Source organism: Dipodomys spectabilis, unplaced genomic scaffold, assembly GCF_019054845.1.
Source record: "Dipodomys spectabilis isolate Male_0828 unplaced genomic scaffold, ASM1905484v1 ptg000363l, whole genome shotgun sequence".
NCBI classification, from domain to species: Eukaryota; Metazoa; Chordata; class Mammalia; order Rodentia; family Heteromyidae; genus Dipodomys; species Dipodomys spectabilis.
Window position 1 is genome coordinate 4,771,498 of NW_024871040.1, and position 18,843 is coordinate 4,790,340.

The 18,843-nt window shown below is 40.4% G+C and overlaps 1 protein-coding gene across 1 annotated transcript in view; it reads left to right on the plus strand.

Annotated features, from left to right (window-relative positions):
* Positions 1–18,843, plus strand: part of Specc1l (sperm antigen with calponin homology and coiled-coil domains 1 like) — a 158,159-nt gene that overhangs the window by 88,432 nt on the left and 50,884 nt on the right. The window contains exons 10-12 of the mRNA XM_042666204.1: positions 1,338–1,428; positions 14,034–14,117; positions 17,276–17,432. Of these exons, the coding sequence (XP_042522138.1) occupies positions 1,338–1,428; positions 14,034–14,117; positions 17,276–17,432 (332 nt within the window). The remainder of the gene's footprint in view (positions 1–1,337; positions 1,429–14,033; positions 14,118–17,275; positions 17,433–18,843) is intronic.

Genomic DNA, 18,843 nt, shown 5'->3' on the forward strand with positions numbered 1-18,843 from the left:
TTGGTGTAAGTATCACTGGTGAATATTTCCACATAGTTCTGGAAATGAAGAGACTATTGTTCTGGGGTAGTTCAGAGTTAATTAGTTGGTGGCAGAATTGAGGTCTGTTTGTAATAAGAGTAGGAATGACTAATGTAAGCATAATAGAAATATGTCTGCATTTCCATATGGAGATTTTTTTTTCTTTTTTTGGGGGGTCTGGTCATGGGGCCTGAACTCTGGGCCTGGGCGCTGTCCCTCAGCTCTTCAGCTCAAGGCTAGCGCTCTACCACTTGAACCACAGCGCCACTTCTGGCTTTTGTTTTTCTTTTTGCTTATGTGGTGCTGAGGAATCGAACCCAGGGCCTCATGCATGCAAGGCAAGCATTCTACCACTGAGCCACCTTCCCAGCTCTATATGGAGGTTTTTTTTAATTTAATGAATTGCCGTTAGATATTTCAAGAATTTTTAAACAAAATAATGCAGTCATTATCAGGAGACCAGTAATCAGGGGTCTGCAAGGGAAAGATGGTTGAAACTGTAAAAGGACCATAGAAAAAATCTTTATGGGGGCTGGGAAGGTGGCTCAGTGGTAGAGCGCTTGCCTTACATGCATGAGGCCCTGGGTTCGATTTCTCAGCACCATATAAGCAGAAAAAAAAAGCCAGAAGTGGCACTGTGGCTCAAGTGGTAAAGTGCTATACTTGAGCTGAAAAGCTGAGGGACAGCGCCCCAGGCCCAGAGTTCAGGCCCCACGACCGGACCCAAAAAAAAAAACCAAAAAACAAGAAAAAATCTTTATGATGACGGAAAAGTTCTATATCTTGATTATCACTATCCTGGTTGCAGTGTTTTTTTTTGCTGTTGTTGTTTGTTTTTCCCAGTCCGGGCTTGAACTCAGGGCCTAGGCACTGTCCCTGAGCTTTTTTTGCTCAAGGCTAGCACTCTACCTCTTGAGCCACAGCACCACTTCTGGCTTGTTCTGTTTATGTAGTACTGAGGAATCCAACCCAGGGCTTCATGTATGCTAGGCAAGCACTCTACCACTAAGCCACATTCCCTGCAGTGTTTAACTACAGACTTACCAGGTGTTAGTATTTGGGAAAACTGAAGAGAACATGAATTTCTGTATTATATCTTACAACTATATATGAATCTACATACATCTATACATCTCATAATATTGAAGTTTTTAAAAAGTTCATTAATCCCATGGTATGCCTATGGCGTATGAATGTTATAACATTACTATAGCACAGGATGCAAATTTATGTTTCATCTTTGCAACACTTTTTTTTCATGTGAGTTTTAGTACCAGATTTTACCTGACTTTGTATTATGTATCTTATGATTTCAGAGACATTCCATAAGTGGACCAATCTCAACATCCAAGCCCCTAACAGCCTTGTCGGATAAAAGACCAAACTATGGAGAAATCCCTGTTCAAGGTACATCTAAAAAAATGTCAAAATCTTGCCCTTTGTTTTGTTAGTTAGATTCTTTTGGCTGCTTTGGCTAATTATTTGCTACTTTCTTTGCTATTGACATCATATCAGGCAATCTGGTATACATTTGTAGCCAAGGTTACTAGTATATCTGGTGATGCTCTAGGCTCAGTCCCTATCTCAGGAAAAAATAAATAAAAGGAAAGAGTACTTTATGTATTAATTACAAGTAGGGAAATGAGTTATTATTAATGAATGTAGTTTTTACAACTCTTTAAGGTTGTTTGTTTTTGGTACAGGGTTTTTCTATGTAGCCCAGGCTGATCTGAAACTTAGGATCTTCTCCTCTTAGAAAGACCTCTTCTAAAGAAACAGTGAAAGGTTTAGAATCTCCTTGGCCTAAACCCTGCCTTTCTTTCTTTTCTTTATATACCATTTTCTGAGTAGACCTTCACAGGATTTACATGGGAGGAAAGGCACAAAGTTACGTAGTACTCCTCGATACATCCTGACCTACCTTTTAGCCCCTATGATGATGTCCCCAATCTAAAACAGTATATAGCTCATGGAGTGCTTAAGTTCTCTCTTTAGGCTCTCCTAAACTCTCGAGTCAGACTTCCATTCTGACACTCAGCTCATTTTTAAAGCCTTGCTTATCCACCCCTCTTCAGTGAGGCCCTAAGTGTCATTGTAATATTGTGAATATGTCCCAGGGGAGGAGATGAGTGGACAAAACAACAGCTAGAGCCTGTAAAGTGCTTAGCACTATTTTATCCCCTAATAAATATCCACTGTCAGCTTTTATTAATTATCTCTGTGAACTTAGTAGCACAAATGGCTGATGAATCTTAATAGCCTACAAGTAAAACATTTTAGACAACTGAGTACTGTAGGATTTAAAATTTTAAATTATCTTTAAGTAGTTGTACAAAGGAGTTGCCATATGACAAAGCAGTTTATGAATACAGTTCATCTATTTTTTGTTGTTGTTGGTTGTGGGGCTTGAACGCTGGGCTTGGGTGCTGTCCCTGCGCTCTTCAGCTCAAGGCGAGCACTCTACCACTTGAGCCACAGCGCCACTTCCAGTTTTCTGGTGGTTAATTGGATATAAGAGTCTCACAGATTTTCCTGCCCAGGCTGGCTTTGAACCATGATCCTCAGTTCTAAGCCTCCTGAGTAGCTAGGATTACAGGCATGAGCCTGGCACCCGGCTTGAATACAGTTCATCTTGATCAGTGTCACCTCCTTCAACATTTTCACTCTTCTACACACCCCTTCCCTCTTAGATCTACTATTTCCTGTTGTTGATTTTGCTGTGTTTTGACCTAGTCTTTCTAACTGTAGGATTTTGTATGCTGCCAACGAAGAGCTATGAAGAAGTATCTATACAAATTGTGTTCTGGGCTATATGCATTGAGGGCAGAGATGGAAATCAGTGGCTCAGGCACTCTCCTTCTGCAGCTAACTAACTACATGTGCCCTGGCCTGGGGATAAAGTCTACCTGCAGTCTATGCCATTGTGGTCAGGGCAGGTACCAGGCAGCCATAGATTCTGGAGTATGTGTAACTGTGGGATGATGCCCTCAAGCTTTGGTTAACTAGCTTGCCACTTCTGTGTGGTACTAGGCTGGAAATGTCTTGTAGGAAGGATCCTATCTGGAGGGCTCTCTACTTCTTTCTAGAGCATCTGGTTTGGGCTGCAGCAGAGTGAGATTTACAAGGGGAAGACCCATCTCTGGCAGTATTGTTCAAATGTACTTGAGTCACTTTTTTTTTTTTTTGGCCGGTCATGGGGCTTGAACTCAGGGCCTGGGCTCTGTCCCTGAGCCTCCCTGTGCTCAAGGCTAGTGCTCTATCACTTGAGCCACAGCACTACTTCTCTTTTTCTGTGTATATGGTACTGAGGAATCGAACCCAGGGCTTCCTGCATGCTAGGCAGGCACTCTACCACTGAGCCACATTCCCATCCCTGAGTCACTTCTTTAAATATGGGATCCTAGACCTCTTAGCTCATGAGCTTCTAGGAAAAGGAGCTTGGAAATTCCATTGTCATAAGCACCACAAGGGACTCTTAGCATCAACTTGGGAATCTGAGCAAAAAATGAAAAAGTTTATTATTTCTGGCTTTTGTGGGTAAAGAAGGTGGAAGTTCTGTGGACCAAGGTTACTGAAGACAAACTAAATGTCTTAAAATTCTGTTCCTAGTTCTTTTCTTTTTATTACCTGGTGCCTCATTGACATGGCATTGGGCATGAAGTGTGTACCAGGAGCTGTGCTAGTGCTGTTCCTATTCTCTCCCTAGGCTCTTCTAATGTCTTAATGAGGTTTAGTTGGAACATTGCAAATACAGGATGTAGGGAAACACTGGGATGAATTTTTATGTGGTAATTTGTTGATCTTTTAAACAGTTATTAGAAAAATGACTACCTACAAAATTAAGAACAAGCAAATGACTTGTAGCCATACTAAGCTGTTATTTCCTGGTCATAAAATCTACTGTGGTTATCGAAACTGTGACAAGAAGAATAGGATTTCTGAGTTCTGTCTTAAGCTGCTTTTCTTCTTTGTCTTGGCATAATTTTTTTTTCATTTATTTTATACTAAATGTATTCCTGGGCTCTGTAAATTCAGTGACACAATTTGGGTACTTTGCTCACCTAGATGTGTTCAGTGACTAGGGAGCTACCTCTAAACCCTTCAGTTCAGCATTACTCTCTGCATTCTTAAACTCGTGCAACAGAAAACTCTTTTTTGGGCCACCAACCCTGTGTCCAGCCCCACTGTTTGGCCTGGGCACACCTGCCAACTCCACCACTGTAACATCAGAATGGCACACATGGCTTCTTTAAAGTGACATCTTTCAGATGCTCAGTCGCTTTTCAAATATGTTTACCCTTGATGGCTTGGGCTGTTTCTCTGGTGTTCTTAAACTGAACACAAAGATTTGAACCTCTTGGCTTGTATGATTTTATAGGGTTTTCAGGTTAAGCAGATCACCTCGGGCCAGGAAGAGTGGCATAATTTTTTTTAATCTAGTATATAATTTTCATTTTGAAAGTTTAAGTAAAATTACTAAAATTTAAAAGGTCCTGTCTCTTATTCTACTTACACTTAAATAAGAGAATTTTGTTTTTCTAATTAGTATTTTATCATGTGTGCGTTTATGTTATAGCACCATGCCTGATTGGATGTTAAATTGCAAAAAAATGTCTCAGGTTCAGCCAATAAAAATCTCCTTATTAATGGACTAGTGCTTGCACGCTCTCTCACGCTCCTCCCCCCTCTCCCCTCTTCCTCTATGTCATGGGGCTTAAATTTAGGGCCTGGGCGCTGTCCCTGAGCTCTTTTTTTCAAGGCTAGTGCTCTACCACTTTCAGCTACAGTGCCACTTCTAGTTTTCTGGTGGTTAATTGGAGATAAGAGTCTCATGGACTTTTCTGCCCAGGTTGGCTTTGAACCTCCATCCAAAGATCTCAGTCTCCTGAGTAGCTAGGATTACAGATGTGAGCCACCAGTGCTCAGTTCAGATGCTCTTTTACTAGTACTTTTGGCAATTGAATTTAGTGGCAGGGTTTGTTGATGCTTCCTCCAGGAATCTTTATATCATATATCAGTTAGCTCTGGTGGGAGGTAGCTACCTGGCTAAAGAGCTGGAAAAGTTTTTACTTTCCCACTAACTCAGTGGAATTAGGAGGTCTTCAGTATTCAGCAACTGGTGGTGTCTGGATGAAAAGCTTGAGATTACTTGATGCTGATCAGATCACCATTGCCAAATAATGGTGTTTTAGTCAACTGTAGATCCATTATTAAATGGTAACCATCATTTAATAATGGCAATTCTTCCATTGGAAGTTGACTAGTCCAAGTGTAGCCATTAATTGTATGGATATGTTTCCATTCTTATAGTTGTATCTTTTCCAGAATGTGATATAAATGAAATTGTACAATGTACAGTCTTTTAAGTCTGTCTTCTCTAAGCAGTATGCATATGTTTTGTTCTTATTGGGAAGCTTGTTTTATAAAAAAATATCAGTTAGACCCAGGTCTTCTATTTCCTTACTGATTTCATGCCAACTTCTTCTATTATCAAGTATTGAACTCTCCAAGTATTTTGATTTTCAATTCTACCCATTTTTACTTTCATTGTTTTAAAGTTCTTTTTTTTTTTTTTTTTACGTTTATTTAATTGTAAAGGTGATGAACAGAGGGGTTGCAGTTACCTAAGTAAGGTAATGAATACATTTCTTGTTGAACAGTGTTACCCCCTTCCTCTTTTATTTTCCTGCTAGTCCTGAGGCCTAAACTTAGGGCCCGTCCCTGAGCATCTTTTGCTCAAGGCTAGCACTCTACCATTTGAACCACAGCACCACTTCTGGTCTTTTCTGTTTATGTGGTACTGAGGAATTGAACCCAGAGCTTCATGCATGCTAGGCAAGCACTCTACCACTTAGCCACATTTTTAGCCCTAAAGTTCTTTTTTTTTTTTTTTTTTTGGTTGGTTGTGGGGCTTGAACTCTTGGCCTGGGCACCATCCCTCAGCTCTCAGCTCAAGGCTAGTGCTCTACCACTTGAGCCACAGCCCCACTTCTGGTTTTTCTAAATGGTTTAATGGAGATAAGAGTCTCTTGGACTTTTCTGCCCAGCTGGCTTTGAACTGCAATCCTCAGAGCTCAGCCTCCTAAGTAGCCAGGATTACAAGCATGAGCCACTAGCACCTAGCCCTGAAGTTATTTTGATAGGTACATTCACATTTATAATTGTTAGGCCTTCCAGAAAATTGAACCCTTTATTATTGTATAATGATCATTTTACTCTTGATTATGTTCCTTGTTTGGAAGTTTTCCATGTCTTATACTAATATAGCTACTCCATTCTACTCTTCTCTTGGTTAGTGTATCATGATGTGTCATTTTCTTTCATTTGTCTTTATCTATGTGTAAATTTGTCTTTGTCTATATTTAAAGTGGACTTTTTATAGACAGTATATGGTTGGATCTTTTTATTCTTTTAATCTATCTTTTAAGTAATAGATTTAGACTTTGTGTGTGTTGGGTCTTTTTATTCTTAGACTGTCTTAATTGGTAGATTTAGACTATGTGTGTGTGTGTGCATGTGCATGCATGCACATACATGCATGCTGGTTCTGAGGCTTAAACTGGTGATCTCGGTGCTGTTCCTTAGCTTTTTTGCTCAAAGCTGGTACTCTACTACTTGAGCCATGCTTCCAATTTCAAGTGCTTTGCTGGTTAATTGGAAAAGTGATTCTCACAGATTTTTCTGCCAGGGTTGGTATATAACCATCCTCAGATCTTAATCTCCTGAATAGCTAGGATTACAAATAGGAGCTACCAGCTCTAGGCTCCTTCCAAGCAAGGTTTGACCTCAGGAACTTGAGTTTTTAGGCAGGTACTGTACTATTCAAGCCCAGCCCTAGGCCATTTATCCTCTTCCTTCCAGTACTGAGGATTGAACTCAGGGCCTTATGTTGATTCAGCTTACTTGCTCAGTGGTGCTCCACAACTTTAGCCATACCTCTAGCTCAGCTTTTTGCTGGTTATTTTAGAGAAAGAGTCTCATGGACTTTTCTGCCTGGATGACTTGTAACTGAAATTCTCCAGATCTTACAGTACTTAATATCTAGGAATAGGCATTGGCCACTAGCACCTAGCTCATTCACTTTTAATGTGCTTATTGATATGGTTGGACTAAAATTTATCTGGTTGATAAATGTTTTCTATTTGATTTGTATATTTTATGTTTCTCTTTTCTCTCGATCATTATTTTTTCTTTCTCTATTTTGCCTCCTCTGTCAACTTATTATTTATATACTTCCTTTTTATTAGTGGTTGCTTTGTTAGCCTTGGCCTTAGTTAGGCCACACAAAGTTTGGTTAAGGGAAGCTGTTTTGTGAAGTATAGGATGAAGTATAGGTATTCCTGGCTTCTATCCACTGGAGGGTAAGTGCCCACTAGGATGCTAGTAAGCTCCCCACACCAGTGTTCTCAGTTAGGCCCCTGGGGGATTATTTTCTCCATTTGAGCACCAAGAGGCATGATCATCACAGTTTTATTTGTATAATTTGTACAAAGAAATTGAAACTACAAGAGAAAATCAAATCAGAAATCCTAACTGACCTTGTATATTTTCTTACCTTTTCCAGTAGGTACTTTAACATATTTATCATAATTATTAGAATGCCTGGTCAGATAGTTCTAACATTTGTGTCATATCTGAATTTTGTTTTGTATATATACTCTGCCTTATTGTAGTGAGGTGGCTATGTTGAATTTCCTTACCCTTTGTTTCTGGTTTCTGGTTTTTGTTTTGCCTTTTTTTTTTTTTTACATATTGCCATTCAGCCCAGATCTGAGTGACTAGATTACAGGCAAACTAGCCTTTTCTTGCTTGCTGTATTTTTATATTTGTTTGTTGAAAATGAATGTCTTATTAGAAAATAGATTAAACTTTGTGTCTTATAGTAGGCACCTACTTTCCTTCTGGTTGGTCTTTAGCTGTGGGAGTTTAAGAAGATCTACTCAGGAAATGTTGTTGCTGTTGTTTGTCTTCAATGAATGAGTTTCCATTTCTTCTAGAAGTACTTTGAATTTCAAGTGGGGACTATATTTTCATAAGTCTTTCTCAATGTTGGTTCCATTTTCAACTTTAGATTGTCCTTTGAATTGTATTTCAGGGATCACCTATCTTATATTCTTAAAACTCTTTTAGCTGAGATTTCCTATTTCCTTGCAGTAGAGTTTTCTTTGTAACCTTGATCATATTTGTGGGGAAGTGGAGGTATGGCTTAACATGATAGAGCACCAGCCTTCAGTGGAAAAAGCTAAGTGAGAGCTTGAGGCCCCAAGTTCAGGCCCCAGAAACAGCACCAAAACACACACACACACACACACACACACACACACACACACACACACACACACACACACACACACACACACACACACACACACACACACACACACACACACACACACACACACACACACACACACACACACACACACACACACACACACACACACCCTTTTTGACTAATACTAACATATCAGCTATCTTCACTTAGCAGACCATGAGTAGCAGGTATGACCATGTTATCTCCAGCTGTCTATCTGAAGTAAATAGAATTTATCTATGGCTAGATGTATCTGTTTATCTGTCTTTTTTTCCTTTCTTGCTCCCCCCTGCTTCTCTCATATCTGTACCTGGGATTGAACTCAAGAGTCTTGGACTGGGCTGGGAAGGTGGCTCGGTAGAGTGCTTGCCTTGCATGAGGCCCTGTGTTCAATTCCTCAGCACCACATAAACAGAAAAAGCCAGAAGTGGTGCTGTGTCTCAAGTGGTAGAGCCCTGAGCTGAGGGACAGCATCCAGGCCCAGAGTTCATGCCCCATGACCGACAACAATAACAACAACAAAAAAGAGCCTTGAGCTTACTTGATAGGCAGTCTGCTACTTAAGCCATGACCTCAACGCTTTTTTGCTTTGGTTATTATTATTATTATTATTATTATTGCCAGTCCTGGGGCTTGAACTCAGGGCCTGGGCACTGTCCCTGTGCTGAAGGCTAGCACTCTACCACTTGAGCCACAATGCCACTTCTGGCTTTTTCTGTAGTACTGAGGAATCGAACCCAGGGCTTCATGTATGCTAGGTGGCAAGCACTCTACCACTAAACCACATTCCCAGCCCTGCTTTGTTTTTGTTTTTGTTTTGTTTGTTTTGTCGGTCATAGAGCTTGAACTCTGGGCCTATCTGGGTGCTGTCCCTCAGCTCTTCGGCTCAAGGCTAGTGCTCTACTACTTGAGCCACAGCGCCACTTACGGCTTTCTGGTGGTTAATTGGAGACAAGAGTCTCACAGACTTTCCTACCCTGGCTGGCTTTGAACCGTGATCCTCAGATGTCAGCCTCCTGAGTAGTTAGGATTATAGGTGTGAGCCACCAGCGCCAGCCTTGGTTATTTTTTGAGATAGTGGGGTTTTTTGTTTGTTGGGTTGCCTGAGTCTAGTTGGATTGTGATCTTCCTGCTTATACTTCTTTCATAACTGGTATACAGATATGGTGCCACCATACCCAGCTCTTTAGGGGGAGGAGAAAGATAGAGGGTCTCATTTTTTGTCCGGGCTGGCCTCTCAACTGTGATACTCCTACTCTCTGCCTCTTGAGTAGCTGAGATTGCAGGTGTGAACCATAGCATCCAGTAGGGCTTATGTCTTTATCTGAACTCTGAATCTTACTTCTTTGAGCATTTTCAGATGCTATTAGTCTTTTTTTTTTTTTTTTAGGTCAGTCATAGGGCTTGAACTCTGGGCCTGGGCGCTGTCCCTGAGCTCTTCAGCTCAAGGCCAGTGCTGTACCACTTGAGCCACAGTGCCACTTCCACTATTAGTCTTATGGTTTGATTGTCTTTTTTTTTTTTTCTATACCTTTAACTTACTGGCTCTCTTCCATCATTCACAAATGTTCATATCTTGGGCTAGGAATGTGGTTTAATGGTAGAGTGCTTGCCTAGCATACTTGAAGCCCTGGGTTCAGTTCCTTAGTACCACATGAATAGAAAAAGCCAGAAGTGGCACTGTGGCTTAAGTGGCAGTATACTAGCCTTGCACAAAAGAAGCTCAGGGACATTACCTAGGCCCTGAGTTCAAGTCCCAGGACTGGCAAAAAAAAAGAAGCAGCTCATATCTTACTGGGTGTTAGTGGGTTATACCTATAATCCTAGCTACTTAGGATGCTGAGAACTGAGGATCATGGTTCAAAGCCAGCCCTAGCAAGAAAGTCTCTGAGACTCTTATCTCCAATTAGGGACACACACGCACACGCGCGCACTCACACACACACACACACACACACACACACACGCGCGCACGCACGCACGCACGCACGCACGCTCAAGTGGTAGAGCTCTACCCTTGAGCAAAAAAAGTTGGGACAGTGCCCCGGCCCTGAGTTCAAGCCTTAGAACCAGCAAGCCACCCTCCACCTACCCCTCCCCCCACCCCCACAAACAAATGACTGTGGTGCTTGTCTGAAAGCTCATCATTTAGGAAACTGAGGCTGGAAGGATCATAAATTCAAAACCAGTCCAAGGTACATTCTGAAGGAATTTTTAAAAAATGAAAAAAAAACCTTACAATGTATTATACCTTGTCCTGTGTTCCGTACCCTTGTACAATTGATCTCTACATCTTTCCAGTCTCCTTTTACTAATCAACACATTCTAACCTTACTTTGGTCTCTGCTAGTGTGTTAAATTGGTCTGACAAAGGTTACCAGTGAGATGTGTCAATACATACCCACACATCCCCAGACTACATGTTTACTTCACACTTTTCCTCCTGAACTCTCTGTGGTCACCTGTGCCACATCTTCTCTTGGGTGTCTCTAATTCTTTAACTTTTATTCCTTTACCTTTTATATCTCTGTATGTGGTATCCTCACTTCCTCTTCTATCAGTCAGTAACTGTTTATTATACCTTGTTAACGATCTCTTTAATCTGTCCACCTTAAGTTTTCACTACTGGTAACCAAGTCCAAGTCAGCATCATCTCATCTGTATTGAAAAACTCATATCCTGTACTAACCTCTCCAACCTACTGAAGCCAGAATAATGCAAACCTGAGAAAACCTTCATTGGTTCCCACTGCTAACAGGATAAGTCCACAATCTCCTTACCTTGCGGTTTGCCTGCATGACTTTTCCTTGCCTTTGCAGGTTTACCTTGCTCCATTCTTCCCCTTGCCCTCTGAACATCATCCTCCTGAACACTAAGCTGGAGACACTTTTCCTTCCAAGCTTTCCTTGCCTGTATAAAAACTATCAATTATCCTTTTAGTTTCCACTTCACTGTCATTTCCTGAGAAGGCCTTTCCGGACTACCAGCAAAACCAGGCACGTCACACTCTGGGTTCCCAGGGCCCCTGGCTTGTTCTTTCCTCGCATCATTTGCTTATGAATTGTTTAAAAGTCTGGCTTCCGCTCTTGACTCTGAGTTCCCTGAGAGCAAGTTTCTTGTCTCCTTTCTCTGACCTTTGCACCTAGCTCAGTGCTTGGCAAGTAGTGAACAGCTAAGTGATTTTTGTCTGATGAATGAATTAAAGATGAGAATAGCTCCATATGACAATTAAATAGAATCTATTACCATAAAATATAATATACTAATCTTATTTCCTGAAGAGGGCTAAACTAACATTTGACATGAAAATGAAACCAGTAAGCATGTCTGCATTCTTACTGTGACAAGTGCCTTGATTTTTTAAATTTTTTTTATTGTAAAGATACTGTACAGAGGGGTTACAGTTACATGAGTAAGGTAATGAGTACATTTCCTATCGAGCATTGTTACCCCCTCCTTTGTTTTTCCCCTACTATCCCTTCCCTCCCCACAGTGCCTTGATTTTCACAATATAAAAGTACTTCATGAAATGGTAACTGACTGTGTTTTGGCTCTTGGAAGTTCCCACAATTCTTTGGTGGGAGGGGGCAGATAGTATTTGGGATGGAACCCAGAATGTCGTATATCCTGAGCATACCCTCCATGTTGAGCTACACTCCTAGTACTAGCACAAGTAATTTAAAAATGAATAGCCAAATAAGGTCCAGTGCATTTTTGTATGTTGTCAAAAAGTTTAGCTGTTAAGCTATTTCAGGGACTACCTGTAAAATTGAGATAGATACAGAGCTTTAAATGAACAGTAACAGAAGTCCAGTGTTGAATACATATATCTGTGTAAATTTTACATAGTAGAAGAGTAAAGTTTGAATAAGTCACCTTTACAAACACTTTCCACCTAGAGAATGAACAAGTTTTTGTGGTTGTCTATAGCCTTTGTCTTCAGTTTCTTGACTTTGCTGTGTTCTTTGGGAGACAAAGTTTTTTAGTGAAATGATTCTTTAGTTTCATAATTGTAGGATGGAAATTTTGATTAAATTTAAAATGTTGATTTCTGCTTCCTACTATTTCCATGTTCTGCTTTGTTTTGTCTGTCAGACTTTGTGCATGGTCTGCTGTTCAAGTAAAGATAAATGCCAGCTGCAGACAGGGTTCAAGATTCTGATTGATGTTTGCTTGTAAGTTCTTTGTGCAAAAGTGATGTTTTTTCAGGATAAACATGTTGTAATCACTTTGAGCTTTACATGTCCTATCTTCATTTGGAAAGTAAGTTCATTCTTCTTACTCTGGAGGCATCTAACGTAGGGAGTGATTATAACCAGTTGTTCTTCAGGCTCTTAAAAAATGTAATTTGAAGTGAAAGATACTCTGTCCTTAAGAGACAATGTTATAAGCCATTGTTTTGACATACGGTATTTTGAGAAAAGCTAAATTATGTATGTACGTATGTATGAATGTATCTATCTATCTATCTATATCTACCTATCTGTCTAGTCTGTTGGTACAAACAGTAAATGCAAACAGTAAGTAGATAGTAGACAGTATCTGATTGTGATCTTCAAATGCTCAAAAACGACGATGCCTACAGAGAAGGTTCTTCATTCAGCCTGTCTTCCCTGGAAAGCCACTCTCATGCTGCCTGTTGTTCATATATCTCATAGTATAGTTATATAAGGCCTTTTTTTTTTTTTTGCTTACTCACACCTTTATTCTGATTTTTGTCTGGCTGAAATATAGTTCCCCACCCTTCTTCTGTGTTTATCAGGCCATTATGTTTTTTTGTTTGTTTGTTTGTTTGTTTTTGGGTCTGGTCATGGGGCCTGAACTCTGGGCCTGGGCGCTGTCCCTCAGCTCTTCAGCTCAAGGCTAGCGCTCTACCACTTGAGCCACAGCGCCACTTCCGGCTTTTTTCTTTTTGCTTATGTGGTGCTGAGGAATCGAACCTAGGGCCTCTGGCATGCAAGGCATGCGCTCTACCACTGAGCCACCTTCCCAGCCCCCAGGCCATTATGTTTTTAAAGCCTTCTTTGTTGCCTGAAATGTTTCCCCCTACCTTATCATCCTAGTACTGTAATTATTCCATCCCGACTTTGCTGTGGCTGTATGTGTTTGTGATCGTCTCACTAATATAGGCACTAAGGCAATGTTTTATTTAGTTTGTGCCTTAGATCGAAGGGATCTTTTTATTTTAGTTGAAGAGGTAAGTGGCAGTCAATGACTTGAAGCATTCTTCTGGGTAGAGCATCTTATCCCTAGAAATAAGACATTTAGATGGTTGGGCTGGGAAGGTGGCTCAGTGGTAGAGTGCTTGCCTTGCATGCCTGATGCCTTGGGTTCGATTCCTCAGCACCACATAAACAAAAAGAAAAAAGCTGGAAGTGGTGCTATGGCTCAAGTGGTAGAGCGCTAGCCCTGAGCTGAAGAGCTGAGGGACAGCGCCCAGGCCCAGAGTTAAGGCCCCAGGACCGGACCCCCCCCCCCCCCCCCCAAAAAAAAAAAAAAAGACATTAAGATGGAATGTTTAACCATATTCCTTGTCTGTAGGGTATGTTTTCACAATGAGGCATTGTTGAAGTGCCTTGTCTTAGGAAGAAGGTTGAGCCTCAGTGTTGAGAAGACTTAAGTTCAACTTCCTTGTACCTTTGTTACTTCACCATTCATCAAATTTATATATTGTGTATGACTTTTCCACTTTATGCAGAGCATCTACTGAGAACATCTTCCACCAGCCGGCCTGCTTCTCTACCAAGAGTTCCTGCCATGGAAAGTGCCAAAACTATCTCAGGTAACGATTCCTACCTGATATTTTCTTTTAGAAGATTCTTCCAGTTTTTAAGGGCTTACAGTGTAACAGATAACATGGTGTAAATACAGCTTTGTGCAAAATTGATAGAGTCAGGAAAGAATATTTATCCCCAAGTGTTTCATGACTGATTTTAAAGAAGTATTTGAAAGCACATTCATAAATTTCTGGAATCTAAACTTTCCAATGTGATAAAGCCATATAATAATGAATTAATATAAAAATGAATTTTAAAATTTTAATGATGAATTTTTTTTTCTTTTTATTTATTTATTTTTTATTTTGTCGGTTGTGGGGCTTGAACTCTGGGCCTGGGCACTGTCCCTCAGCTCTTCAACTCAAGGCGAGCACTCTACCACTTGAGCTACAGCGCCACTTCCGGTTTTCTGGTGGTTTATTGGAGATAGGAGTATCATGGTCTCTCCTTCCCCGGGCTGGCTTTGAACCGCGATCCTCAGATCTCAGCCTCCTGAGTAGCTAGGATTACAGGCGTGAGCCACCAGTGCCCGGCTTTAATGATGAATTTGATAAGCTTACTACTTTGTCTTCGGAACCTCTTTAATTTATAATTATTTATTCTATTTTTCCTTGTGGCTTTTTCTTATACTACATAGCTAAACTATAAACTGGAAATAACTTCTCAGTACAATTAATGTTCCTCTTGCACATGGCCCTTCCTTCCTCTTCCTTGCTTTCCAACTTCATATGATTATTATTTTGTATTTTCAGGGTCAGGATTTAGTTTTCTGTATGTTATAGATGGTCTTTGAGTCAGCTGAGTTTTTTACTCTTTGAGTCTGTATTCAATTTATATACTGTACAAGAGCCTTTTCCTTTTAATTCTTTGGGGTGTTTTGAGACAGAGTCCCACTATGTAGGTTATGTTTTTCTGAATCTCATAATTCCCCACTTCTCAACATGTAAGTTCTGTGATTTATACCATGCCACTCTCCAGACCCTTTATTTTCTATGTGCTTTTCTTACAATAGAGCTCTTCAGATTCTCCCTCAGTCTGTTTCTCTATTTAAAAAAATAGTATTACTGGGCTGGGAAGGTGGCTCAGTGGTAGAGCGCTTGCCTTGCATGCCTGAGGCCCTGGGTTCGATTCCTCAGCACCACATAAGCAAAAAGAAAAAAGCCGGAAGTGGCGCTGTGGCTCAAGTGGTAGAGCGCTAGCCTTGAACTGAAGAGCTGAGGGACAACGCCCAGGCCCAGAGTTCGGGCCACGACCAGACCAAAAAAAAAAAAGAAATAGTATTACTATAAAGTCAGGTAAAGAGTACTTTTTTTTTAGACAATGTCACCCTTTCCCTTGCTCTCTCCCAGTTTTTCCCTCCTATCCCCACCTTTAAGTGGTATAGTTCATTTTCAACTATTGTCCAGTGAATACTGGACTGCTGCATTTGTTCACTGTTTGTCTCTCCATTTCAGTGCCTCCCCTTACATTCCCCCAAAATATAAACGAACGAACAAGACAAAAAGGAAAAACAAAACAAAAAGCCAAAGAGAAAAAACCTCTTGTTTTTTTTCCTGGAGTTTATTTTGATCGATCAGATGCATATAGGCATATGCCTTTCTGTGCCTCTCGTACGAGTATCCTCCTTCAGTCTCACTGTGTGTGAATATTCTGGTATTTTAGATCTAGCTTCTGCATATGAGAGAAAATGTGCCATTTGCCTCTGTGGGCTTGGCTTACCTCACTTAACATGATTTGGTCTAGATACATTTATTTCCCTGCAAATGACATATTGTTATTCTTTCTAATGACTTTTCTTTATTTTGTATAAACTTTTTTTTTCTTTTGTGTGCCAATCATGGGGCTTGAACTCAGGGCCTGGGCTCTGTCCTTGAGCTTTTATATTCAAGGGTAGCACTCTACCACTTGAGCCACAGCTCCACTTGTAGCTTTTTGGTGATTAATTGGAGATGAAAGTTTCACAGACTTTACTACTTGGACTGGCTTTGAACTATGACCCTTAGACTTTAGCTTCCAGAGTAGCTAGGCAGTGGCACCTGGCTATTTTGTACAAACTTTTGAGAGTTTTTTTCATCTAGTTTTCTAGCATAGTACTTAAAAAAAAAAAGCCTACAGATTTTAAAGGCCTAAAAAAAGATTGAGAAGAAAAATAATTATAAAATTATGCCTGATGGGCTGGGAATGTGGCTCAGTAGTAGAGTGCTTGTCTAGCATGCATGAAGCCCTGGGTTCTATTCCTCAGTACCACATAAACAGAAGAAGCTGGAAGTGGCACTGTGGCTCGAGTGGTAGAGTGCTAGAGTGCTAGCCTTGAGCTGAAGAGCTGAGGGACAGTACCCAGGTCAGAGTTCAAGCCCCACGACTGGCAAAAAATAAAATAAATAAAATTATGCCTGAAACATTGTCATTCTAAGATCATATAGGGATAGGAAACTTTTTTTTTTTAACCATGGGCCATTTAGATATTTACAACATCATTATTGTGGCCATTCCCCAGTAAGTAGACTTTGTACCTTTTTTTGTCCTGTTGATTTAAAGAATATATATATGGTCAGAATGGCATGAAGTCCTACAAGTCGTGTTCTCACCTAAATTCAGAAGGGATTTTAATGGTGTGTATGGGGGAAGAGGTGTGTAGTTAGGGACTGGTTTTTTTTAGTGGCATTATAATTAAACAGAAGCTTATATAGTATTCTCTACGTACTTAGTAGATAGTAGTTGATTGCATATTTCATCTTCTATGCCTTTTCAAATTTTTTGGGGGGGGAGAGGTAGGGGATCCTGGGGCTTGAACTCAGGGGCTGTATGTGTCCCTGAACTTTTTTTTTTTTGCTCACAACTAGCTCTCAACCACTTGAGCCACAGCTCCACTTTTGGCTTTTTTTTTTTTTTTTTTTTTGAGGGATGGTTAATTGGAAATAAAGAGTCTCACAGGCTTCCTGCCCAGGCTGGCTTCACATGATCCACAAATCTCAGCCTCTTGAGTAGTTAGGATTACAGGCGTGGGCACAGTGCCTGGCCTCACAAAGGACCTTTCTAGTCATTAGTAAGATAAAGTGTTAGTTTTATCTCTTCTAAGGTAATATTTGTGCTTTTGGGGAAAAATAGCTAAGAACTCAATCTAAGATGTTTTTGCTACAAAACATGTGTTTCTCACCATCAGTGTCTCGACGAAGTAGTGAAGAAATGAAACGGGACATCTCTGCACCTGAGGGTGCATCACCAGCCTCTCTCATGGCTATGGGAACCACGTCACCACAGCTCTCGCTGTCGTCTTCTCCCACAGCATCTGTGACCCCCACCACCCGGAGCCGGATACGGTAGGGAATAATGTTGGCATCTTTCATGAGTACCTTTCCTGGCCTTTCAGAGTAAATGATTATTATAAAAATAATGGCATCTAAACTCTGTCTCTCCCTCCCCCCCCCACCCCCCTCCTTTTGAGTTAAGGGTTGACATATCTGTGCAGAATTGGGTAAATGGTATAGAAAACACTGACAAAAAAAATAAGAGACAATTCCTTTCTTTAAGCAGCTAAGTATTTTTCTTCTTGTTATAAGTAATTAGAAAATATTTAAATGCAGAAGTAAATAGGAATCTGAAATGCTTCTGGTCCCAAACATTTCAGATAAGGAATACTTGTATTAGGAAGTTTACTCTGGGATATGGGATGGAATGTTAGAGATGTCTTTCTAGAAAGATAGAACTTGGGTAGAGCTTTGAGGGTATTATTGGCAAGTTAAATGAAGAATGAGTGTACAGGAGGGATGAATAGGTGAGCAATCGGGGCCTGTCAGAGGAGACTGGGGTGTTGCAGATTCAGAGGAGGTAGCCAGAAGACCTGAGGAATTTGTTGGTTATATCTGGGACAGTGAAAGACAAACAGAATAGCTAGGGTGTGGCTAGGTGAGGGAACCTCTAAAGTCAAATTGAATCACCACTTTGACATTGTAGAACCTATAAAGTAGAGTAAATACTTTTACATGACAGGATGATTAGAGAATTGTTCTGTTCTGGACAAAAGTTAGGGAAATCAGCTACAAAAGGATATTGTAATAGTCTGGGACAAAGTCTTCAAGTTTGGGTAAAAGGCCTGGAGAAAGGGTTGGCCTGGGAGGATTTTGTAAAGAAAAGATGACTTCAGCAGTAGATTTCTATCAAAAGAAGGGAGATGTCAAGGTTGGCTCTTACTGTTTAGACTGGATGTTGGGCAATGTGATGCTGTGTTAATAATTGATCAACAATACATAAAATGTAATTTTATATTTTATTCATAGTTCTCTTGTTATGAGCTGCTTTGGGCTAAGATACTAAAATAGATATTATGATAGATATTATTAAGATAGTATCTACATACCTTATCTTAATCCATACTGTTAAGATAAAAACCACACATTTCTTTATAGGATGAGGAAAGACTTAACAAGTATTATGAATGAGGGAAGGAGAAATGAAAAAGAGTTTCAGAAATTTTGTTGCATATTAATTTATAGGTTTGAGAATAAAGTGGAATATTTAGCGTCTCAAATTATGCACTTGAATTTTTTTTTTTTTTTTTTGGGTCCGGTCATGGGGCCTGAACTCTGGGCCTGGGCGCTGTCCCTCAGCTCTTCAGCTCAAGGCTAGCGCTCTACCACTTGAGCCACAGCGCCACTTCTGGCTTTTTTCTTTTTGTTTATGTGGTGCTGAGGAATCGAACCCAGGGCCTCAGGCATGCAAGGCAAGCACTCT